The sequence below is a fragment of the Cyprinus carpio genome, chromosome B13, assembly GCF_018340385.1.
Source record: "Cyprinus carpio isolate SPL01 chromosome B13, ASM1834038v1, whole genome shotgun sequence".
Lineage (NCBI taxonomy): Eukaryota > Metazoa > Chordata > Actinopteri > Cypriniformes > Cyprinidae > Cyprinus > Cyprinus carpio.
Genome location: NC_056609.1, coordinates 16,014,645 through 16,041,838, shown reverse-complemented (window position 1 = coordinate 16,041,838; position 27,194 = coordinate 16,014,645). Strand labels below are relative to the sequence as shown.

Genomic DNA, 27,194 nt, shown 5'->3' with positions numbered 1-27,194 from the left:
TGTAAAGGTCATATAACTGGAGACAGATAAGCCACAATCTATGGGGACAACAACCACCGGTGTTACTATTCAACGGATTAGTTGTGTTTTCAGAACTATAAAGGCAAACCTTGTGGTAGATCAGTTTGCGTCTGTTCTTGTTGCTGGTTTTTAATGAAAGGTTTAGGTAAAGCTGGGTGTTTACTTTTGCAATAAAACAGCATTGTGAATTCTCAATGCTACACTACAATAGTTTTAAGAATATCTTCAAGATCTTTTGGCTAAACACGAGTTCAATTCTTGCTGTCAAATGCTTAAAAATATGTTCCCATGCTTTCATTTCTTGCATGCCTGACTTTCTTTACAACACTTTAAATAAGACGCAATTAAGCAATGACAATAATGTAAAATTATTATGTTAAAGCCTTGAAACCTTTTAAATCTTTTAACATTAAGTCATATCTAATATAGTATACACATAATAATAACAATATTAATAAAACAACAGTTATTTAATAATTATTATCATTATATATGCTAAATTAGATGTTTTTATCTCTATCAATATTAAGAGTTATGATAATAAATAATTATACATTCTTCATTATATGCTAAATATGCAGTGTATATACTAGATATACACAGTATATACATACAGTATGTGTGTATAAATATCAGTGTTTCCCATTCATTCCCTAGAATACCTATGTATTATATTTATACTTCTCATTATGACATGTTTATATGAATGTATTTCTGAAGGGAACTGACTGACTTCAGAAAAGTTTTGATGGCATTTTCCCGCATAACCTCCATATAATGCATTTTAAACCAAGGAAACGCTATATTACTGCTGTTCCATAAGGGCCACCTGCTGTCAGAGAGAGTGAATTTGTGTTCTCATTCAGCCTGTCTGTCGTTTTTGTTTCATTTTAGGATAATTTCACAAGATAACGTCAGATCATTCTGTTTTTGCCTCAAATGTTGAAATGATACAATCAAATTGAAATCAAAAACTGCTCATGCTACATGTGTGTAGGATCTTTTTTGTATCATGATTAAAATGCAGTGGTTGGCTGTAATTTTAAATGGCTTTTTAAAAAAATAAATATGTTTTGTTGTAGTAGTAGCAGCAATTGCCTATTGGATAGACAGATATCCTGTAGATACTATTTGCATTTCATCAAAAATATTTGCGTTGTTGTTCCATTCTGCCATGCTTACCACATTTCTACCTTCAAGGAATTATTTATATCCTGATTTGACATGGGTTTGAAATAGTGCAGCATAACAGTCAGAAAATGGGCTTTAATGGGCGATGCAGCTAGCGCCTCGATCCAGGTGCTGATGATGCAAGGTTTTTTGGCAGCACTAGCATGTGCTACTGGACATGTGTTTGTCAATTTGATGTTCAACCCAATGGAATCAGGTGAATGATAGCATATACTCCGCACCATTTTGATTCATCAGCATACACTGCACCAAAACAAGCTTAGCATCTACTACGCCTCTAATGAGTCTCTGCATAAACAGATGTACCCATAGGACATTTGCTAAGTCTTAATTAGAATCCTCTGACAAATCAGACACCAGGGTGGTCTGGCTACTTTGTAAACCTGTGCAAACACAATGAATTACACTACAGTGTAAAGCAAGACGTCCCAAATGTTTATGCACATGTCCCAGTTACCCCTTTTGCTGATCAAAATAACACCATCCCCTATGGGAAAAAACCGCAGACCATCATAAAACAAATTTGCAGCAATGCTCAGATGTGCAGAAACGCCCTTTGATAGATTGCCCAAATCCATCTCTTAAATCTAAATACAGTGGTTTCCATGGCGACCGTGTCTTTGACTTTACTAGATGGTGATGCAGGTACCCCATTCATCTCTTGGCCTCCTTTTTGGTCTATATGGGTGTGACGCTCTCTTGATTTCTATCAGTTCTCCCAGGTATCTGAGGTCTGTGTCAGCAGGGACTATATTTCATTCCAAACCACTGACTGAGCTTCTCTGCAAGTTATGGTAAATCATACACTTTATTTGCATACAGATAAAAGACACTGATGAAAAAAATGAAAACAGTGTGCAGTTTTGTGATGTCACAATGAAATACATACAGATCTGTGCATAGAACAGTTACAGAGGTAATACGAGCCAGGATAAAAAATATCTGGTGACTCAACATTTGGTGGACACCGTCCAAAACACATCAACTACTGTAAGCATATTTGCTGAGTTTTTCAATGCAGTAGCAGAAACTGGATTCCCAACAAGATTTAGGGGAGACCGGGAGCAATTTAACAAACTAAATGTTCTCAATGATGTGGGATGACACTTATTCAGAATATGCTCAGTAAAGTTCTCTTTCTAACTGAGAAAAAAGTGTTTTACATACACTGTAAAACTGAACAATGAAATGAGTTAATATCACTTAAACATTACAGAAAGGTCAATGTAGTTAATAGAAGAAGTTACATGAACTAAATAATTGTGTATATTAAGCTGAACTTAAACTAAATGAGTTGCAGCAAATTTCTAATTCCCAGAATGCTTTGTGTCAGGAACAGTAAAAGGAGAATAAATGTTCAAATTAAATGTTATTTTGTGTGTTTTTGCACAACATTATATATATGGGGTTCCCAAACTTTCGCATGCCACTGTGTTTTGGAATTTGAAGATCAAGGTAAATTGTACTTAATTTGTGTTCCGGGAAACATGCAAGTATCTTCTTTTGCTTCCGAAGGGCAGTACTAAATGGAAAAAACTGATATTTCAACAAAATAAGAAAAATTCGGACATCTTCATCCTGTTCAAAAGTTTTCACCCCCCGGCTCTAAATGCATCGTGTTTCCTTCTGGAGCATCAGTGAATGTTTGAAAACAGTCATAGATCATCTAGGTAACGACACACAGTATTAAGAACCAAGGGTTCCCAAACTTTTGAATGGGGCTATTTTAATAATTTCAGCTATTTTTTTGCCTTGTGGACTATATGTAAACATCTTTTATGTAAAACATCTTACTCAGGACAGTACTAAATAAAAAATAACATGCACTTACTATGATCTCTGTTATTTTGTTAAAATTATTCTCATTTTCACAGATTCTGCAAGCGGTTCCCAAACTTTCGCATACGACTGTACAACTATATATATATATTGTCTGGTATGTATATACTGTACACACACACACATGGTTTACAGGGACTCTCCATAAGCATAATGGTTTTTATACAAACTGTATTTTCTATTGCTCTAAACCAACCTTACATCTAAATCTACCCATTACAGAAAACTTTGTGCATTTTTAGATTTTCAGAAAAAAATAAAATAAAAAACACCATTTATTAGTGTCCTCATAAATCCCTTTCACATTGTAATACCTATGTCATTATATCAAACTGTGTCCTCCTCATAAACCACATAAACATGCACACACTCATATTAGTTTTATTTTTTTTTGTGGGGACATGTGGTCCTCATAATGTAGGGAATACCAGGTACACACAAACTTCTTGTATTACAATCAATTGCTTTATTAGCTAATTTTTAATTTTTCCATTAGAAGTCTGGTAATGGCACTGTAAGTTTTATTATTTTCTTATATTTAGCCAACATTTTGTATACTAGAAAAGACGTTAGTGGTCTGTGAATTATAAAGGAAAATGTTACAAATGTCCCTGGTTTACCATACTTAATATGGTATGTTTTGATCAGTAAGTGCAAAATCATGATAAATAAATAACCATGATAAAACCAAGTTGTATAAGTTGTTCTGATGCCTCTGATTTGTGCCATAAATTCATAAGTTCATAAAGAGGATTGTGAACACTAGTAGGCTGCAACTCAAAAACATAGAAAAGAAAAAGCACTCTTAAAAAAAAAAGAAAAATAAAAAATCCCCTTTTTATGTAACCTTGTCAATTCAGCACAGAGACGCCATTGAACTTAATATTCAATTAATAAAATTATTTAAAAACAATATCTGCTGTCAGTGCCACTGTACATGCATTTAATGTTTTATTTCATTTCAAATAAAGAAAATTCTCTCCAATAATTTGGAGAAAAAATAAACATACACATGCTGTCACAGTTGCCTTCTGTGGCAAAACGAAGAACACAGAGATGAGGATAAACTCAAAGTAAACAGTCTTTAATCTACAATCCAAAAGTGGTAACACAAGGCAGGCAGAGACACACAAGAACCACAACACTGATGTTAATACCATACAGGAAAACACAGGGCTTAAATAATCAAACAAATGAGATCATTAACAAACACAGGTGGATACTAATGAACTAATAATGAAACAATGAGGACAGGAACATGACCAAATATGGGCATAAGGAAACACATGAGGAGCAAAACACACACAAAACAAGGAACAGAATCTGACACATGTATTATAACACAGCAGAAATGTGCAATTAATTTCTTGTCAGGAAAAACAAAGATATTCTAAGAAAATGGGGTAACACATTAAAAGTCTCAGTCTGAAACAATGCAGACGAATAAAGATTCAGAACAAGGAATTCATGTCAAGGTCAATATATACATTACAACAAATAGTCAAAAGATACATAACAAACTGCCTTTCAAGGTCCACAAAGACCTATTCTTCATTATGCAAATACATAAACCAAAGTTAGCCTAATTTAATGAGAGGATCAAAGAAACCAAGACCGACTCCAGCTCAGTTATTCTGTGCTGCAGCCGAGATGCTCTTCCTTGGAGACAGTCTCATCAAGCATGATTAGACAAAACTCTGAGACAGTGCTGTCGTCACACGCGGATTAATTAAACGCACATAGATAAATCCTGAGGATTTGTAACAGAGAACATAACATAAAGTCTAGACTCTATAAGCTATTATCTGTTATGGTCCACAAGTTCATTGATCAACTGATGTTGAGGTATAGTGGTTTCTAAGCATTAAACTAACCTTTTTATTTATTTATTTTTTGGCTTGGCCTTTTCTATACGAGAGAAATGGCTTCTAAATGCAGCGAAACATTTAAGCTCTATATCAAGTGCCATGACAAGTAAAAGAATATACGTAGCATGGATACCTGTCAAATATTTTCTTAGCAGGACTTCTTTTCACTAATGCACTAACACTACTTTTGTCTAAATAAATTGGCAGATTACATTTAAAATATGCATTTTAATTTATTAATGATTTACTTTAAGTGAGTTAAATGACTGCAAAGGTAATCGAAAATTTGAATCATGAGAATTGAGTATGTAAAGTCAAATACAGACATTTCAGACATTTTTTTATTATCCTCTCTCACCCAGACTCTTCACCCCAAAACCTGCTTCAGTCTGCAGTTACAGAAAGAAAAGCCAGGATTCCCATAGCTCTTCATAAGGCTCTAAAAAGCATTCGTCTTGTATCAAATCAATAATAGCCTGAGCTGCTAAAATAACTTGCACACATTGACTCTGTTTTGTGCAGTCGTGTTTCGCAACAAAACTATTTCTTGCACGTGAAAAATATAACTCTTTACAAAAACACAGCTTTTTTATGCTTATATTTGGGGAAAAAATACACCCTCTTACCCTCGTACCAAAACCGATATGTAAATAAAATCTTGGAAAAATTACATAATCTACACTTAACATTAATCAATCTGACGACACTGGAAAGATATTTCTCACATTCCAGGATTATCACAAGAGATCTTTGCCATACAATTTCCATAACTACAAAGCAGCCAAGATCCTGAGGAAAGGGGGATTTGGGAAAACAAAAATCCATTGTTACAACTCGAACAAGACATGTAAAATCTAAACCTAAGGCGTGTTCTTTGTACTCTTTTTCGACAGCACAAATCTACTAAACCCATCAAACAGTCTGCACATTTTAGTACTCCAGGGATTCATTTCCTAAAGCAGAAACAGTAAAAAACGAGGGAGCATTTGAGAAGCACAGAAGCTTTATGGATCCGTCTGTGTGATGCTCTTGGGCTTTTTTCCACTCATTTTCAAAGCATCATTTTAAAGCAGCACAATGCTAAATAAAAGAGTGACGCGTGCGCCAAACGTGATAACGACAGAGTAGTCTGAAATAAATAACCACTTACCTGAAATAAAAAAACTCTGTTTTTAGCTTACATCACAACCTTCTTCTAAATAAATCACTGTTACTGACAAAAATGTGATGTGGGATATTGTTTAACATTATACTGATGAATAAAACCAGTCAGGTCTGGCTCTCTAAATACTGAATCTCTATAATCAAACTATCAGCAGGAATCAAACATAAGCACTCAGCGCCAAATACGCTACATGTCTAGTTTTTATGGCACATTTAAAGACTTCAGCTGTTATCTGTGAATAAAAGCGATCAACATAACAAATATAAGAGCTACAAAGTCAAAGCCCCACAGGAAGATCAATCAACCAACAGACAATAACATGATACAAAACTGACCATGTTGCTAAATGAAATGGTTTTATGTCTCTCTCTGTTGGTGCTCAGATGCTAAAATTTCCTAACAGATGTGTGTGAGGCCAGCTGGTAAAAAGAATAATAATTTCCTGATTACGAAATGAGGCAGAATAATGTTTGAACAGGTAGAAACAGATGTGGCGTGCCTGTTACTCTGAAAGAGCCAGGAGTCTTTTCAGCTGGGACAGAAATATAAGGTGTAAATAACAGCAGATCTGCAGTGCAGCACAAATCAGAGTCTGACACCATCTAGTTTGCTCTTGCCAGATACAGAACATATTAAGTCATTACCACGAGCACAGCAATCCCATAAAACTGATGGACTGCTTTTGATCCTCTCTGATCTCCACATGACTATAACATTGATTTGACCAGCACATCATCGCGCCTTTAGTATGTTGCATGAAGCACTGAGGTCTTACCTTAGGATACTGCTGCACCGGGATCAGCACGCGCTCCGACAGTTTGATGTTTTTGTTGCTGATGATATCCAAGTATTTCTTCACCTCGCCATCTTTTCTCAACTCGTCTCCTTCAAACTTTTCAATCTCTGAATGAAAGAAAAAAAATCGCTCGGGTCAAATAATGTCATGATTTCAAGCTCAAAATATGAGTAAAAACTCTTTTCAGCTTCCTGTGGCACGTTTATTAACAACAATTAAATAAATACTCTGTGTAGAATGTAACTTGTCGGCGTAAGCCTGCTAAGCCCTTATTCGCATGACAAACACAAATTGAAAAGCTGCTGCGCAAAACTGTAATATTTTGTGCTTGAGGAATTTTATGGTGCTTTTGAGAATTGAGCCGGAGACTTAGCAGCCACACAACATTAAAGAGGCTTGAAATGAAGCTGTCACCTGGGATCCTCCAGGGATCCCCTTCTGTCGCTGCTAAATTAATGCTCAGCAGAATTGAGAATTATGAACCTGTGCAAGTCGTGTAAAACACGGAGCGGGGAAAGAAGGGTAGGGAAGTCAGCAGGTGAAGGGAGACCATTATTTTTCACCTCGACTCTGGTGAGTCTCTCAGCTGCTTAGACCTGCAGAAAACCACATCGTCTCACTTTCACTTCTACACTGAATGTAGTGGGGAGGAGCAGCCTGGATTTCATCCCAATGTCTTTTCAAGTTTTAAGACCTGTAGACCCAAAGTGTGTTTGTTTTAATGATAGCTTAGTGTGGTGGTCTTTGTGAATACAACACAGCCTGTCTGCTGCAGTTATATGGCCCCTTATGTATTTAAAATGAAACTTTCTCTCTGTATAGTTCTTCTGTAATGATCACCTCTGTTTTTCTAAATAAACCACTTATTGTTTTTTATCAACGCTTTGCAATAAACAGCTAGAAAGCAATTATTTGCTGGTTATAATATAACCTGCTGGAATTAAGTGCAACAAAAGAGGATAAAAACACTGAAAAAAAAATAAAAAAAATAATGACAGTTATTTTCTCAGCTATTTTGAACCAGCTGGTCTCAAGTTGATTTTTAGAGGATATATGAAGTCAGTTCCCCTCAGGTGTCCTATCAGAGAAACCACAGATGTAGTTCAGCACATTTATGATAAACATGTCTCACCAATTTTTGAAAACCAGAAGGCAGACCTACTTGGTACCTTTAAAAAAAAACCTTTCCTTAATTTTGAACAGTATTATCGCTTTAAAACAGTAGTTCTTTACTAAAAACAATAGACAGAAAATATGATCTCAGTTTACATCTTGATTTTATGTATATTTTTAGCCTTTTAATTCTGATTAAGTTCTTGATTTAAATACTTCCGGTCCCCTTGGAAGCTTGCTGATGCCCCCTAGTGGGCCCCGACCCCCTAGGTGAAAACCACTGCTTTAAAACTTACAAACCTATTTTTGCTTGAAATACTTTATAACACTTACAGCCCTATGGTTGTGAGTTCAGACGCCGGCTGAGGCGATGCATGAACTGGAGAGTTTTAGAGGTCTTGCTTCATCGTGTGCCCTTCAGCATGAAACTTACTCTCAGGTGGCTGCAAGCGACTAATGGCAAAGCATCTGCAAAATGACAACAGCACGAAAAGGTGAAATTTCTATCAAAAAAAGTAAACAATGACATGGTCTATGTAAAAGTCACCTGATCGTGATGATCGATTTTTTAACCTTTTTTGTACTGGGGATGCTGTTCTTTCTGTCGCCTTACCCTTTCCTCTGTAAGGTATGAAAGAAATCAAACCAGGCTGAAAATGAAAGGAAGACCTAACAATAAGGCATACTAAGCCTAAATTAATATTTATTTTTGCATGAAACTGTAACATAGGAATTAGGAAAGTATAACCACTTTGTCCTCTTGCTTATGAACATATGTAAGTTCATTTGAAATATAAAAGTACTTCTGCAGACTCAGTAGCTGCAAATTCTCATTGTAATCCACTGGGAACAGACTTGTGCTCTGTGCATTTCTAATACTATTTTATTTGCACAGAAAAGATTTGATCAGACAAAATTCAAAGCTGCCATTATTACAACATACAAACTGCCTGTGAACAAAAACAAATTTAACATGAAAAAAAAAAAAATCAAGAGCGCTGTAAAACCTCTGTGTCTTCGGATTTCATTGATTTTGGATGCCCCTAAACGTAATGAAAGCCATCTCTTGAGTATGCCATGCATGCCTGACAACGCTAACTAATAAAAGTCTCTGGGTGCTATTTAGGAGCTGCTGATCTGATCTTATTGAATGAGTAAAAGACCAAAAAGTCCATAAATGGGCTTTTAGTTGATACATATAACAATTTCAAGGGTGAGTGACTCTGTGGAATGAGTATTGCCGCATAATGGGGAAGATCCAGGCTTAAATTCTGGCTTGGCTTCTTTTTCTGACATTTGTTGTTATGCCTTTGCATAAAACACTTCAGCCCAGCTTTTTTAAGGAGTGCCCTATATGGTTACCAATGCATAAACAATTGATTGGTCATCCAAAGGTAAAAATATACATATTCAAGCATTTAAATGTTTAGAATTTACGAAAAAAATCTCTAACTGATCTACCAAAAAGCATTCAAATCTGATTTTAAATTGATTTTTAAATTTCATCTTCTTGGCATTATAATAAGCAGAAAAATGTGCACATCACAGAATATCACATATTTTCATCTAAAGGCTCTGTGAAGTTTCTCTACGGTTGTAGTACACAAGACGTTTCTAGATTGAATTCTATGGTCCTTGTTCAGCATGAACCAATTGGGTACAATTTAAGGGATGCTGGATCTGTCAAAATAACAATGTTCACAATGACAAAAGAAAATCTGAAAAGACCTTTGGGCCTAATCTGAGGCTGATCAAGCAGGTGGATATGGCTTTTAATAATATAATTTGGAGTGTCACAGTATTGTTCCTTGATATACAATACATTTTACACCACTCGATCCACCGTTTCTAACAATCCATCAGAAAGACATAACCGTACAGAACTTTGAAGACTCACGGTCTCTCTGAAGATAGCATCCTGCTGGCTGGAAAATGAAACTTTTAGCTGAAAATGACATTCACATTGTAAAACACATCAATCTGACCTCTTGATCAGGACCTCACAGTAGGATAATACAGCTATGAAAAAGAAAGGTAAATCACTCTTTTGCTCTAGTAAAATACATTTTCAACCCAAAATCATATGAAGGTTATCTGTTACAGTTTTTTTTTTTTTGTCACCCTCACTTTGTAATCTGTAACATAATCAGTGCAAAGATTGGTTTGCACTCTCCTGATACACTCATACAAACATATAAGGTTACAAAGGTGTAGGTTTAAAGCTATTTAAATACAGATAAAGGTGATGACTCAGTCACAGGATATGGAGGAGGCAACTGGCACAAGTGAGAGATGAAAATTAGTTTGAGCTAATTGTGCGTTGTTCAAACCAGCCTTGTGTTTCTGCCTCAGCAATATTACGAACCATGGGTAATAATCACAGTACCCTTCCTATTCAGAAAAGTCAACTCTGCAGGAATAGTAGCTTTGTAATCCACCAGAACACAAATTAACAGAGAGCTGAGGCAACTGCCAAGGCCCTGTGTGATTGAACTTTCCCATTTCATAACATAAATCCAACTTCGAAGGATATGCTTGATCTATAATAAAACCCAATTTGGACAATTTCAATCCAAAGAACACAGACAAAGGATTTAATACAAACTTTTTTTGGCAGCACTTATGCTACGTCAGCTTGTGAATTGTTGCCCTGCGGTACCCAAGGGAAATTTTTTTCAATCTGCTTTACAACTTTTTTGTCTACTACTCATACTACTTCAGTGAGCAATGACCACCTTTATTAATTTTGATGAAGGTTTATATTCTGGTTAAATTTTTACTATAATTCTTGCTTAGATTTCCAGAAATCAGACGTTCTGTTTAATCTGGTTAAGAAATCAAGTTTGCATGGTACTTAAAGGGGTTATTCAATGCAGGAAAGATATGTATATTTAACAAAACTTGGCTGTCTATGTAGTAGAAAGGCATTTTTATATAATAGGTGCTATAATTGGTGCTATGTGACTGGAGACAATTGACAAAACGGGTTACGGTGTTCCCTTTTGCCAAAGTTTGCATCATCCAGCAGACTTCAGCTGACAAATAAACTGGGAGATCTGGGTGCAGGTAACATAAAGAGGACACATTGTTCATTTACATATAAATGGTCAAAATATGATCCAATTCTGATTAATATCAACATTCTTGTGCCTGTAAATGCAGTCAATGAGAAATTGATTGCAAAACACACCCACCCACACCCACCCACACACACACACACACACACACACACACACACACACACACACACACACACTATCCACTAAACACACACTATCCACTGACTTAACACATCATATGAGTGATATTACTATTTTTGAATGAAACAAATGCACTCCTGCTTATAATATTTTGAAATGTAAAATGTTATACTTCGATATGTTTGAATGTGTAACTTTATAACACCATGATTTTACAAAAGGCTTCATAATATTTGATTCAGATGAGTTTGAGAAACTCATTTCAGTTTCTGAATATTAATATATTTCCATCTTCTGCCTATCTCAACAAATATTACTCAAGTCATTACTATTAGAAACCTCTTCTCTTTTCATTTCCTTCCCCATCATACATCACCTTTCATTGTGCATCACCCTAATTTACATTACTTAATTAACCTTAGTGGCCCGGCGGGAATGTAGATATTATAGTTTATTCAGAGGTGATATCTGCACGTTGTGCATCTTAAGACAATGAACCATTAATACAGTAATCTTCTACACTAAAAATGTATGACCTTCAAAAAGATGCTTCACAGTCAAATACACTGACATTACCGCTGACATAAAGCATTCATTATGGATATGCTTCCATAATTCATATCCCTGCAACAAATGTGTTGTAATGGTTACACAACAATTCAGGGTGAATGAAAATGATTTTTCCTGGATATTTCTTAAGGGGGAGGAAAAGACACTCAACATTAATATTTAACCTCCACAGTAAAGAACATCTTGTCTTGCTTCCTAATTACAATGAAAGTGAGCCTGGCGTGTGCTGCATCACTCCTCCCTGAGCTTTTTATTAATTGGGAAAGAAGACTCTCAGGTCTAAAGTATACTTGGTTGACAGATGTCAGCACAGCTGGTTCTTGCACCTTTCAGAGGGTGCCATACCAAAATTAGAGTGACGCTAAACGAATCAGGACAGTAAATATATTACAAAGGGGTTTTTAAATGTAATTATCATTTAATTATGTTTTGCAAAAAAATATCAGAGATAGTAAACAGGCCTGTTTACACAAGAATTAAAAATTTTACCCAGCAGGTAGCAGATCTTTTTCCTTTGAAAAAAAAAAAAAGTCTTACGTATGATTTTACAACATTATAATTCAACAATGAATGGCTATATTTTTGTTAACTAATATTAAAATATATATATATATATATATATATTTTGAAAGAACTCCTTTATGCTCACCAAGGTATATATTTGATCAAAAATAACTTCCATTTTGATATATTTTAAAATTTATTTCTGTGATGGCAAAGCTGAATTTTCAGCACCCATTACTCCAGCCTAATATATTCATTTGGTGCTCAAGAAACATATTTCTATTATAAATGTTGAAAACAGTTATGTAACTGCTGTGCAATAGTTTTGAAAACCATGATTTTCAGGATTCATTGATGAAAAGAAAGTTAAAAAAGCAGCATTTATTCAAAATAGGATTTTTTCTAACATTATAAATTTCGTTACTGTCACTATCAAAAACAAAAATCCTCAAATTTGTTTATTATTAAACATACATGCGTGCACATATTACAGGCTGCCCACAACAGACTGTGCATTTGGACTGTATTCATTCAGCTATTGACAGCTCACTAACAGTAACACAGAGACAAAAATACAAAAATGCCTAAAATCATTCTGACATGCTTTTTAGCAAATCTCTTTTCTCCATTACATTTTAAATGGCTCCCCCGATCATAAGAAGATTCCTTAATTGAACTTTTGCCGGGGGGCTCGTATTATGCATGAATAAGGAACTGAGAGTGTGGCTGTCATGCATTAAAAGGACGATATGATTTCTGCTCCAGCTTTGCTCAGTCTCCTTTCACACGATGCTACAGATGAGCATAGAGAAGAGCAAAGGGACAGAGAGATAGCTAGCTTTTAGATCCCACACATTTGCTTCACCTGTCTGACGCATATTTCAAAATGAAATCACACACTTCATTTAGTATCCATTTTGTTCTATGGCCAAAATGCACATTAGCATCTGCCACGTGTATAATGTTGATGCAAATTATTCCAGGAGCACAAGGACAAGCCCGTTTGAATTTGCTGTCAGTCACCCCCCGTTCTCCCCGAAGAGTGGTATTACATCAAGTCACCAAACACACTTGCAAGGGAGTGCTACTCACTGCCTCTCACAGCAAGTGTATGGGCATCCCATTTTTAGAAGGTGTTGCTTCTAAAAATGCCATCCAGCCAGAGAAACAAAGACACTTGGGATTTCTTTGTTCCAGCTGGAGTTTCAGGAACAATCTATGCAGTGCAATTCTCTGTGTATCTCATAGCAAACACAAGTGTCATGTGCCAGTTATGCTGCTGAGGAAACTAAACAAGATGCATGGTGAGGATCAAAAATAAATATATCCTGGTGGAATATATAAATGCAAATTTAATTAGCTTTCTAGATAATAATGAAAAAAGAAATTAATCAAATGTTCAATCAAAATCAAAAAATTAAGGAAAATGACAGTCCTTTATTTCTTTCAACCAATAGTGAACCGCACAGGATTGTGGGATATTATCTACATCTGCACTGCTTCAAAAACCAACTTGGATAAAGGCACAGTTATGCGAATGCTAGATTCAGATGTTCCTTGATGCCTTCCTACCAAAATATACTGCCTACGAAGGCATCATTTTTCATTTTTCACAGCCATTAACTCAAGGAAGGCAACATGCTAAAGATTCATGAAGCCGGGGGCAAATATACAGTTGGCTGGTGGCTTGGAATCATTTGTTCCATCAGTAAGCCTACAGTATATATGGAAGGAAAAAACTAATAGTCACACTTCTAGTAGCGCACAGCTAAACAAGGTCTTCCTGTGGCCCCCAAAACATAAAAGAGACCTGGCACGTCCCATATTATTAGAACAGGGTATCAAGCCATCTATCAATTTCAGTTGTGGAAAAACATCAACATATTTATCAAAATATTAAGGTAGCTGGCATTAACCTATTAGCCTGCACATGATTACTCTGTGATAGAGAGCTGTGGCTTGATAAGTTTTCAAATGGGAAGCTGTAAGGAACAGCTGATCCTATCAACATACCCATTTTAAATAGTTCACACTCTACATACTAATGTCCAGAGGATTGCAGTAGCTGGTCTATCAGAGTCTGTGACTATGCAATCTGCAGGTCAAATTTAAACCGCAGGAGAACTAAATCAAGTTAAAAGGCTGCTTATGAAAATGGAGACATATCATTAAACATTCATTCCATCTTGAGACACGTTCTGTGGCCTAATGATTTCGTTTTGTCAGGACAAGGTTAGTGCTAGATCACACATTTGATCAACTGCATTCATTAGCACTAATTCAAGACATCTGGAAGCATATGACCTAGAATCTGAAAGATGTGTGTATTAAACCTTATAGAAAATCCTTATTAACTTGGACTGCAAACATTTTACACACACTGTGTAATTTAAAGCAATGGGTTATGAGTCTCTCAGTCAGAAGCAAAGAATGGTTTACAAACTGCTAGTTAGCAAGATCCCATTAGCCCCTGCTGGGAAATGTTGTAACTACACTACACAACTATCTGGTAATAAAAAGCATTTTTCTCAATTGACGGATACTGAAAGATGAAAGTGTATTCTCAGTAAATGAAACAATTTACTAAACACCAAATGTTTCATTTTATTATAGTAGTCCTACTAGAAGATACTTTTTTGAGGGCTCTGAAAAGCATGCAGTGTGCATCCTTGTTGAGCAAAAACCTCATTTCAAATCTAGTACTACTACTAGGTGTTGCGTCAGCCGAGCAACTGCCATTGAGATGAACGGTAATACTGACATAAAGCTTTCTCCAGATATTACATCCTTGGTTATAATAGTGAAGGGTGATTGATTACTGAAATATGACACTCATGCTATTCTATATACAGTAACTAAGGTTGTAGCAGTAGAATTTTCCCATCAGACACAGCAATCCTTGAGAGGTCATATACTACTGTTAATTAAACCACACATTAATCACTACAGTTAAGTGTGATATAATAGATGTACTGTAAAAGCAAAATCAAATATAATTAAAATTCTCTGATTAAAAAATGTTTTGTCTACAGCTTTTCTTTCAAGACACTGTTTACCCCAAACATCTGTCCAGAAATGAATGACCAGCTGTTTTAATCATATAAGAGCACTTTGATTTAAATGCTTTGTTTTCATCTCAGTTCATCAGGGATGAAACATTTCAGCAAAATCCTGCTTCATCTTTAACACCACCTTGTAATATCCATTCCTAAAATGTTGTTGCTAAGCAGATTTTTTTTCGTCCCTATGAGGCAAAGAAGGCTCATTTTAGAAAAATATACTCTAAAGTGGATGCAGTAGCAGTCTGTCCTTTTCTAAAGTAAGTGGTTTGCATCAAGTCACCTCTATAAAAGCAATTCAGCAATGTGCTTTACAAGATCAAAATGACAGACTGGAATGTGAAGCATCCTCTTTGTTCCCCCATGAGGAACAGCTCATTCCAGGTAGGTAGTTCTCTGAAGTGGACTGTCTCACCTGAAAATCAAAGCATCTGGACGGAGAAGATGAATAAACTTTAAACAGTGTCTTTCAGCCAAACTTCCCCTATCTTTTCTGAGACAAACCTGTCAACACATTTTGCTTATATCCAATACCGAAATGTAATATATGAAATATTGTCTTATATCAAGAAGACTGATATTGCCACATATGCTACCTATAAGGTGATGTTTAATTTTCACATATATGCATTCTCTGGGTAGATGAAGATATACGTTCATAACATATATAAAATCCCCAGTAGAATTTTTACATGCACATATGTTAATAATATTTTTTTATACATATGGCACTATATTTAGCAACTATATATGTGTGTCAACAATATATATTTTACTTATATATGGAACTTTATTTATTTATTTTATTGTGCAGATTCTTAAACAACAACATATACATAGCATATGTGAAAATACACAACCTGCTATTTTTTTAAACATCCAGAGCAATAGATGAAGAAAATTATGTACAGTATATGCAACTTTATTAAGTGTGATATATATATATATATATATATATATATATATGTATGTATGTATGTATGTATGTATGTATGTATGTTAATATGTTTTTGTAATTTTTTCAAAATGTCTGTTTTTTATATTTACTTTTATATTATATTATACTACTTTTATATTATTATTTATATAATGTCAACATCTATTGATGGGTTTTATTTTTACACATACATAAACATATTTGTATGGGCTAGATATACATGTTAATATAAGAATTTGTTCCAATTTCTAATAGGTTTCATATATGTTTTTACTTTTATATTACAATATATGTCATATCCTGTATGGAAACCTAATATATTTATTTATATTACATTTGTGTATAAGTTCAAATGTACTCTATGTCATGATATTTCATGAACATAAAAAAAAAAAAATGATGAACCGTACAAATGATCTCTTGGAAAACAGCCAAACATTGAGCAGATTATCAAAAAATCATCTAATTTTGTATGGCTCTGAGAAAAAAAATGAAAACAAAAGAAAAACAAGATAAATGATCCTCTGGCCATTGCTTTGCTGCACTAAAATGTCATGATAAGTATCACTTTTTTTCATATTCTAAAAAAAATCCTAAAATTAGTGATTCTAATAATTTGTGCAAGTTCTTTCACAGTGCACTGGAACTGTGCAGTTTCAGAGAGGTCTAGACATTAGAGTTACGCAGCAGGCACAGGCCATTAGCTGAAGTGCTTAGTCGTCAGTTGTTTCTAGGCCGCCTGGTGTTTAGGATAAGTTACGCTTGTATTGATCGCCGTTGTAATATTAATCACTTCCCTCTTAAAGGGAGTGACAAAATTTGTACCAAAATATCTAAGCTGTGGGAGACTCCTTGCCTGAACTCTCCTTAAACCCAGAAACTCTGAGAGTGAAAGCATTTGATTTAAATTCCCTTAATATCCCAAAATGTACAGCAAACTTAACAGTGTAGTTTTAAATCTTTAATAAGAATGCACATATCAAAGTGTTCCCTGAACATGGGCCAGAGTCATTTCCTATCCAGGTTTAAATCAGGTGTACTGTTCACTGGCCCTCGAGGTACATGCAGTACCAAGAGGCCTGACTATCATACGACATTCTGAAATAAATCAAATATGTGCTTGGGTAAATAAACACTGGCAGGGTACCAGTGGCTCAGCATGAAATTTAACGAACCACAAGGTTTGCTTTTTAAATTTTTGCCACTATTGATACATTCTTCATAGTGTCCTACCAAGGTGAGAGGTGATTAAGTTTAACATTTTTATTTCTTTCATTATTTATGAATAAATTACATACTTTATAATAATATAATTATATAACACTGAAATGTGAACATTAAATGCAAACTTTTTTACATGTCTTGGGGGAAGCACTAAAAATGAAGTCTTTCAAGACAGTAGGTGTCTACTTAGATTAAAAATGACCCACAGGAGAGTAAGTAGACTGCCACTAATTACCATTAATTCCAGTTCAATAAGCCTTTTTGTGCAGAGGCAAAATATTCAGCCTGAATAATGGTAATATAAGCTATATGCAGACTTTCATAACCATGGCCAATTTAGTTTATTTGAAAGATAGCATACAAATGACTTATTATCCCTTTTGTGGAGAGCTGTGTTACTTGATTTGGTTTCAAGATTATGACTAATTATTTTTGGCACATAAAGAGGTTTTTACTAGACACATTTGTTACCTACAGAAACCCCCTTTAACACTTTCTTCTTTGAAAAAGCACAGCCTGTTTTAAGACCCAATTCTTCAGAACCTGAATCATCAGCTCAGCCTTTCGGATTTCCCGTTCTTTCAGATGGAATTACTGGCCTGTTTACATAAAAACACTTTTAAAAAATTATATTTGCCATAAGCTTGCGGAACACTTTTTTTGGTTTGCTTGATTGCCTCTATCATATGAAAATGAATCTAACCTTCATGAATAAATACAACACATGAGATGACATGAGCTGTATGCAACCAGATGCAGGCATTCAGAACACGTCTATAAAACAAACTGAAGCAGCATTAATAGTGACTTATGTTTTAATGTAAGTTAATGTTGCACATTATTTAAAATTAAAAATATGTTTAATGTTTACAACTTCCTGATAACCAGGACCAGTTACAACTGTTGTCATTTAATTATATGCATGCTTATTCAACAGCACACACCCACTGTGCTCCCCTGCACTCGAGATAATCTGAGCCAGTGTGAGTACTTTGTAATAGCTGTAATTGCCTCTTAATTACTCTGCTTACTATCTGATGAGTTGTCAAGGACTGCTTTTATCTTATCCCAACTATAATAACTTCAGATCATATGCAATGCTACAATGTTAGGTTGTCCTTATGACCTAAAACAAATGAACACTGGGGTAGGCAATGAAATATTTAGGCTCTCTGTGCTGAACAATAAATCAATAGATATACCAGCATATAGGCTATAGCCGGTAAGTTATTGTTTTTCCATATCATATGGCAAAACGTGGTTTTAAGTGATAAAAATTTGATAAAAATTAGTCATAGCTAGCCAAATACGACAAAAATAAATAAATAAATAAATAAAAATTCGTAGACAAAAGTAGGTAACCATAACAACAGAAATCTGCTCGCCAGTTTCCCATTACGATCAGATTTGGGCTGTGCGTATAAGGCAAGTGCATGACTATATATGCTAGCTATATGATAAATTACCTATATCACAAAAACTAGTGTTTTGTTTAAATAGTAGCCTATTTTAGATAAGTGACGTCTAGCTGACTATGCAGTACTAAATGAGTTTGTGAGAAGAACATAGAAAGATTATGCAATGAAATTACTTTTATATTTAATGATTTTACATTTTATTTCTTTAGAAAAAGCCGAAGTTGCTTTGAAATAACTGACTGCCCTTTAAGTTATGGTATAATTATCATACTGGTAATTAAATGAAACAGAATGAGAGATAAACTTATAATTTGAATTTATTAGATCAAATGCATAAAGAATCATTATTATAAACAGGCTACATAGGTTTCAGTTTATGAATGCGTTTTCCGTATTGTCCGATCCAGTAGCCTAACTCGAAATTATTTCTGTGATTATAGTAAGCGACGTCGTTGAGGCACGCGAACTTTTCCGGAAGAACTGATGAACCTATTGTCGCTTATGCTGCTTCTAATTTCTTTTTTGAATTCCGTTCACTGATAACATATGTGTTGACTCTGAAAGCTCACTTGAGCGCTGTATGAAAACGAAGTTGTGCACAGTCCCAATAACTGGAAAAGATAACCTTACTACAGGAATTATTTATAAAGACCAAACCCGCCTGTGAACAATTCCCTCATTTTACTAAATGATCACCTGAAATAATAATAGCCTAAATGATAACACATGAAACGCGTGATTCATTCTTACATGATTAATGAATATTGTATTTGCGATAACGCCACAGACAATGTAGCCTACAGCAGCGACGCAACACCAAACAGATACGAGCCTAAAAATGATGGCAGAAGAAATCATAGTTTACCTTCAGCGAGAAGGCGCATCGCGTGGACGAACGACGGGTCCAAGCTCTCCTTCTCGGCAACGAGCTCTGGCAGGTACTTGTCCTGATCCATCACTGGATTCCTCTCCTGAACACCGCGAGTACAGGTGAGACGACCAAAGTGGTGAGTGATGGAATGGGTGTGTGGATGTTGCGTTTAAATAGACTGCGTAATATCTGGGAGGGATCGTGTGGTTTTCGCGCACAACGTGGAAGATATCAATGCAGTGTACCCATCTCCTCGAGTCTCTCATGTAAAACCTCCCACCTCAGACACCGAATCTGTTCTCTCACTCCGCCCATCTATATCTGGATTGGTCATCATGGCAGAGAGCCAACTGCATGCAAATATCAGATATTGTCTATAGGACTGAACAGGGGACATTCTGAGATCCCACTGCTGATCTATGACCCCTGTCCATGGTTCTGAACACCTAATCTTCAATGCAAATCTATGGTTTTGCTCTCTCTGACGAGTAACCTTGGATTTCCTTTGCGCATTTGTTTTGGAAAGACAGCAGACAACAAATGCATTGTTGTAACAGTATTATAAAGCACATATAACTGGACACTGAATCCAACATGAAATAATGGTATGAGTTATTCTTCATATGCTTTAAAGTAATAGTTAACCTGAATCGGAGAAGCTTCTGATTTTTTAAATCCCCCTCAGATCATCCAAGATGTAGATGAGACTGTTTCATTGGAACATATTTGGAGAAATTTAGCATTACATCACTTGCTCACCAGTGGATCCTTTGCATGCAGTGAATGAGTGCCCTCAGAATGAGAGTCCAAACAGCTTGATAAAAACATCACCATAACACTTCATCCAGTGAAAAAGTCCATCCCCTGTTGTCCTCTCACATCAAAATCCACCAACATCTTTGTTTGGAAATATTTTCAACTGTTTTTGCTTGTTCTGTACATATTTCTCTCCTAATTCAAACAAGATGATTTTTTTTCACTGGAGAAAGTAATATTATGGATAGAGGACTTTATAGCTGGAAACAAGTGAAAATATAGCAGTAAAATGATTTTGGTAATCGGAACAGTGCAATAACAGTTATTCAGGACAAACATAAGTTTTCCACTGCAGACAGCGGAGTTGGAAGGGAAATTTGGTAACGGCCATGAATACTAATCAGTGGATTTCCCATTTGCCTCAGTTTGCCAAGATGGATTAAGCTGTTGTGACAGACAGTCACAGATAGTGCAAACACACACACTAACACTTAGCCAAGCAGCTAAGCACATATGAGGGGGAAGGAAAGATAGCCACAGAGGAGAAGAGGAGAGAAGACAGAGAGAGAGCAAGAGAGATAGAGATAGAGAGAGAGGCAGTGAAAGGAGGAAGAGGGACAGGACCAGCTTGCCTAATTAATAACTGAATGGATTACAGTGCTGTTGGCAAACATCTGCACCCCAAGTGTCATATTTACTGTCTGCCTGTGAACTATGAACATAATTACAGAATACTGGTCCACACAGACAGAGTGTTGCATGGTAATGCTACAAATGAAAAACCATTTGGCACCAGTTATCAAAAAGTAAAACATCAAAAAGTCTCACGTGAATACTGTTTTATCCGGAATATTCCATAATATAAAAAGAGGGTTATGAAAACAAGAGCATACAAAAATAGAAAGCATGCTACTGCATTTGATAAAACCTTTTTATATACAGTATGCAAATAATTTATAAAGTGTAGTATGTCACAAAACAAGCCATGCAAGCTATATACAGTATATAAAGATGGTTTGCAAATAAATGTTTAATAGAATTTCATCAAAAAGAAAAAAAAAAGAAAACCTAGGAAGAAAGTCCACACTATTAAAATATTGATTCGCATATTTTATTTCTGACAAGAAATACTAACTTCAGTATATTTCTAACCATCGCTTTAATTTAAAATGACCAAAAAACTTGCAGGTGCTTTGGGTTCTTACTTTAGAACATCTTAATTTATTTCCTGAGTGACTTCTGATTCAGGTTTAGCTGAAAGTTCCATGTTGTATTTTAAGCTTTAACACTCTGGTCGGAATCAGTTTGGCAATAGGATAATCAAATGGATTTGGAGATTCTATATTGATTTCTGAGGGTGGTGAATGGGAAGGGATTAAGGAAAAAGAAATAAGGGTTTGTGGAGGATCAACACCTTCTATACATCACTCACCACTCAACATAATGAAATCCTTCTGAAAGGCAAAAGCTATCAGTCGCTATGATATACGGTTCTTTTGTCTCATCTCTACAAGATGAAAAACAGTGTTATTGCTTCATCAAAAGATTGCAATTTATCAAAAGTCTCTCACTTAGCCTAATTTGTGGCTTTTGTGTTCTCATATTTACAAAATATATGTAAATTTGATATACAAGTTTTTATTTTCATATTGGTGAGAGAAAAAATCAGTTGATGACTATTTATGGTGATATTATGGTATTTTTTCCACAGTTATCCAGCATCACACCATCAATCAGTTCCTTTACCATATTTGTATTCATACCAGCCACTTTAGAAATAAATAAATTGCCGCTATATTGAACTTCTGAGGGATCTGGTCAAGAACAAAACAATGAGAGCAGCCTCTGTAGTTACACTTAACAGCTTGGCATAATTTATTCCTTGCATCATGTATTAAACTAGTAAGAATGGCTTGCTGCAGCACTCTAGTGGCCAAAAGTAACACAACAGGATCAGTAGATCAGGCCAGTGCTTCTCAGTTGGTTTTGCTTCAGGTCCCAGGTTTTACATTAAATGAGCAGCAACTCACTACACGTACAGTATGTAAATTTCTCAAATCTGAATGGGAAACTGATAATTTTGGTTTTTAATTGTCACTTAAAATTCAATGGTTTTGTGCTGTGGGCAGCCAATAATTCAAAGCACAAAACAAATTCTGGCAAGCACAGAATTTGTTGTTTGTAATTTGTTTTTGTTTCCTGCTGTCACATTAACACTTAATTGGACAGTGTTTAATTAGAAAAGTGATGCATTTTACAAATATTAACTTTTTTTTTCTTGAACATAAAAATCATCTGTCATGAAAACTTTAGAGAAAGTCTTTAATATTCAAAATATATAACTTTCAAACATTTAATCTGTTTTTTTGGCACAAAAAAAAAAGAAAACTTCAGAAGATCCAGTCATTCATTCTGGATTGAAGGCACACCAAAGCACTGAAGGATAATTAGACTTTTTTTTAAAAAAAAAAAATGCAAGGAAAATACATGATGAATTGCAAGGCTGTAACAGCACCATGTGTTAGGAATAATCAATCTTTATTACATTGTCAAAATAATAAGTAGAGCTAAAGTACATTGACTTTACACCTCAGAGCAAGTTTCCTAACATCCATTAAAAACAAATAACGTTTAGTAGTATGCAAGATTTTCAAAGACCTGAGCTGCACTTTAATGAAGCACTTTTTTGGCGTGAATCAAAAACTTTAAGCGAATGTAATCAGCTCAGGGACAATAGCTTTGGTATTTTAGCAGAGTCTCCGATTGTGGAAATGCAATAGCCCACAGTGTGAATTATTAACCAGCACTATTGAGAGAAATCAGGAGAGGGGAGGAAATGGGGTAATGGGATATTAAGTTTTGCTCAGTTTGAGGACTAAGGGTTCACATGGCATCTCAGGCCCTTGTGTCGCATCAACCTCCTGCTTCTTCGCTTGAGATTTATGTATTTATTTATTTTTACAAGCTCTCTGTTTCACACAAAGCAATCCATTCTACCCTGACAGGTGGAGAGAGCTATTGAGATGATGCTATAAACAGCATAGGCTGGTACCGACTGTCTTAGTCTGTAGTACATTCTGCTGTACAACATTTGCCAATGAAAATCATAGACTGAGGTCAGGAGACGTTAAATAACCTTAATGGGAGATAAAGCAGTCAAACACATTCATAAACTGCTATTTTTATGTTAGATGTCATGGCAATCTAATGACAGAAGACCAATAAGCTAAATATATTATTTAGTAACAATTTAGTTACAAACTAGTTAAATACATTTTTGGTCATAATTTAGAATACTTTTCTTACATCATCTATGAATAATCGAAGAACACAGGAACAAATCGGCAACACAATATTACCATTCTAGTAACTACAAATAACTAATAATAACTGATAATAAATAATTAATAATGGACACCTTAACATTTTAACGTACTTATATAATCAAAAAGTAATATGATTTGGGTAAGCAAATAGTACTATTTACTAATTATGATTCATTTTAAATAAATGGATTTTTAAATGCAGTTTTTCTTTGGCCAGAAGCAATGGTTCAAAATCATAATTATAATAATAACGGGTTTATTACAAACACACAGCTTTTGTCTTCATATATGTTCATTGACATGCAGTCTGGAACTTGTGGATTATTGTGATGTTTTTTATCAGCTCTTTGGACTCGGCACCCATTCACTGCAGAGGAAGTGATGTACTGTTACATTTTTTCAAATCTGTTCTGATGAAGAAACAAACAACTACATTTTGGAAGGCCTGAGAAGGTAAGTATTTTCAGGTAATTTTCACTTTTGAGTGAACTGTTCTTTTAATTTAACACATTCAAGCACTGTTTATCTATCAATATCAATTCTATTTTTGCAAAACCTTGTTTTCAGGATTTTCAGGTCAGATTCTATGGCAGTCAGAGGCCCAGAGGCACCGGTCCCACTGGTTTGCATATAATTACAGTAGAATATATAAAGTAGGCCTATATTGAGCAGGAGAATGTGGCACACAGCTGTTCGTTACTGTTCATTAAAATATTATGATTCATAAAGGTCAGCATTAAGGCAAAATGTGTTAAGGCAATGTTAGGACAGCGTATCTAAATTAGGCTTATGATGGTGAAGGCCAGAGCAGATAATGGCTGCCACTGCCCCTGGCCATAAGAGTCCACGCAGCCAGCAGGGTTAAATAGTGAGTCTGCAGTACCCTGACAAGCCCAAACCCTTTGTCATCCACTATAATTTCCACTGTGAGCTTCCTTGTAAAAGAAAGTTTAATAAGAGCCTCTGGGCAAAAAAAAGTACATATAAAAGACCTTACATTACTAATTGAAATAGCTTTTTTGACCCACAGGGCAGCCTAATATCAGCAGTTATTACAGTTTGCCTATTCTACTAAGGGAGCTCTCCATGATCAATTAAGATTAACTCATTTTATTGCTCCTCGGGCTACTTGTAAACAGTGCTGGACGTGTCTTGTCTTTTGAGGACCACTACTGAGAAAAGGAAAAATAGTACTCAAGCAACTGAGGGTTTGCTGTGTATAAAACAATTTGTGTTTTCAAAGAGACCTAAGCATCTGTCATGGAAAATTTATTTGATCAAAAATACAGCAGAACAATTATACTGTGAAACATTGACATTTAATTAACCAATAACGTTTTTCTATTTTGATATATTTTAAAATGTAATTTATTCCTGTGATGGTAAAGCTTTCAGCACCATTATTCCAGTCTTCAGTTCCAAAAAAACATTAACAAATCATAAAACACTCATTCTCCGCTCAAGAAACATTATCAATGTTGAAAACAGTTGTGCTGCTTAACATTTTTGTGAAAATGTGAATTTGTGAATTCTGATGATTTTTTCAGAATTTCAGGATTCAAAAGAAGAACAGCATTTATTTAAAATAGTCACAGATGTATAATGTTACAAACTGAATAAGAATGGTAGTTTATAAGCTTTAAAATGTAAACTTAATGTAAATGTAAAAAGATGATCTAGTTTCATTAGTATATTTAGAAATGGAATGAAAAGCATTTAATAATAATAATTATAATAGATGTTGCAATAATAAGTTATGAAAAACTGATAAGCAAATGTGTTTAGTATAAATAACTGGTGAGATGAATACATAATAATAAAAAATAATAGTAATAACTTACAGTAGAAATCATTATATAAAGAATGAATTCCAGACAAACTACATTCGATCCACTATCTTCCACTTGAGGCTTGAGGTTTCAGCATCACACCAGTCATTAGTACAGTTTGTGACATACTGGGTGCTACACATGAAATACTGGCCAAGGAAAATGACGAATGAACTATATTGTAAAATCAAAGTGAAATTTACTGCACGAAGAGGTTGAAAAAAATGATGAATGGTCATAATCAATGCAGTGACATTACAAGAATCACAGCAGCTTAAACCAATGGAGTCAGTGTACCCCTTCAGTGGTACAGCCAACCATTTTTCTCATTCACTCGTGCTGGGGAATCTAATACATTTAATTGCCACAAATGCACAGCATACAGAATGTTAGCAAAAATATGTGGCATTGATTTTAAGAAACAAATGGTTCTAAGGTGCAAATTAATGTGTAAGTGGAGAGCAATGCATCACACAGTATATGCATCCCCATACATCATAGTGCAAGTCATTGGGAGTGTCTGGCATTAGTTTTGCAGTGTGGCAGGAAAGGAAATGAGCTTGCTAGCATTCTCAGGGACAAACAACAGCTAGTATTTCCCTACTCATTAGTCACAAACCACATCTAAATAAAGAATCCATAGCTTAAGTGTTTGATCTCCCAGTTGTCTTCTTAAATGCATGAGCGATGCTCAGATCAATATGTAAGGCCCACTAGGAGAAATATGATGCGTTAATTCATCATTAACCCAATGAGATTGGGTTAATACATGCCCTTTGGCTCTAAAACACATTTTCTTTCATTTTTTCATACACTAAAGAAATCTGTCAAGCTCACTCTGAAAGACGTGAATTGCTAGATGATTCACTTCCAGACGTGAAACATAAATCAGAATAATCTTTTAGTTTTCCTCATGCCACTGCTTGCAATGAACACATCTGTTTAACTCAGTCACCTACATTTGTTATCATACACACACAAACTTTGATTCTTGAACAACAGATCACTGAATCATGGTATATTTTGTATTGGCTGAAAGAATAATGGCATATTGAGTTATATTTAGTTAAATACTAAAAACAGTTCACTCTTTTCAATAAAATGACTAAGCATGAACCTGTACAGTAGATATTTTATCGAATCTAGATAATGCATAAAAGGTAAAATGTAGATGCTCTGAAGCAATCTGGACACTTAATGTCTACACATAGGCACAGATTAAGCTAGGCATGGTAGGATGATGTCCAACTACCTACATACATTGTGACATTAGTATATACCTTTCCAGTTAATGCGGGTGTGACGTATCCCGATCAATATCACACTGTGCTCATTCATTTAGGTAAGAGGAGAACTGGTCCCCTGACTGTGCCTGTTTCTTCCAATGCTTTATTTTGCCCTCTATTTCTGCCAGCGTCATCTTTGACTTGCTTAGTTGGAATCTAAAAGATGCTTAATATTCAGTAATATCATCAATTTGACGGCACTGACACTATTGGATGTGCAC

At 35.1% G+C, this 27,194-nt stretch overlaps 1 protein-coding gene across 7 annotated transcripts in view; it reads right to left on the bottom strand.

Annotated features, from left to right (window-relative positions):
• khdrbs2 (KH domain containing, RNA binding, signal transduction associated 2) overlaps nucleotides 1–20,080 on the bottom strand; it is a 63,573-nt gene extending 43,493 nt beyond the window's left edge. For 6 of the 7 annotated variants that reach the window (XM_042736873.1, XM_042736875.1, XM_042736876.1 and 3 more), the window contains exons 1-2: nucleotides 19,771–20,079; nucleotides 6,860–6,987 (exon numbers count right to left, since the gene is read on the bottom strand). In XM_042736873.1, the coding sequence (XP_042592807.1) occupies nucleotides 6,860–6,987; nucleotides 19,771–19,861 (219 nt within the window). In that variant the 5' untranslated portion in view covers nucleotides 19,862–20,079. Of the gene's footprint in view, nucleotides 1–6,859; nucleotides 6,988–19,770 lie in introns of all 7 variants that reach the window. The other variant, XM_042736874.1, reaches the window with a different exon arrangement.
• Between the last annotated feature and the right edge of the window lie 7,114 nt (nucleotides 20,081–27,194).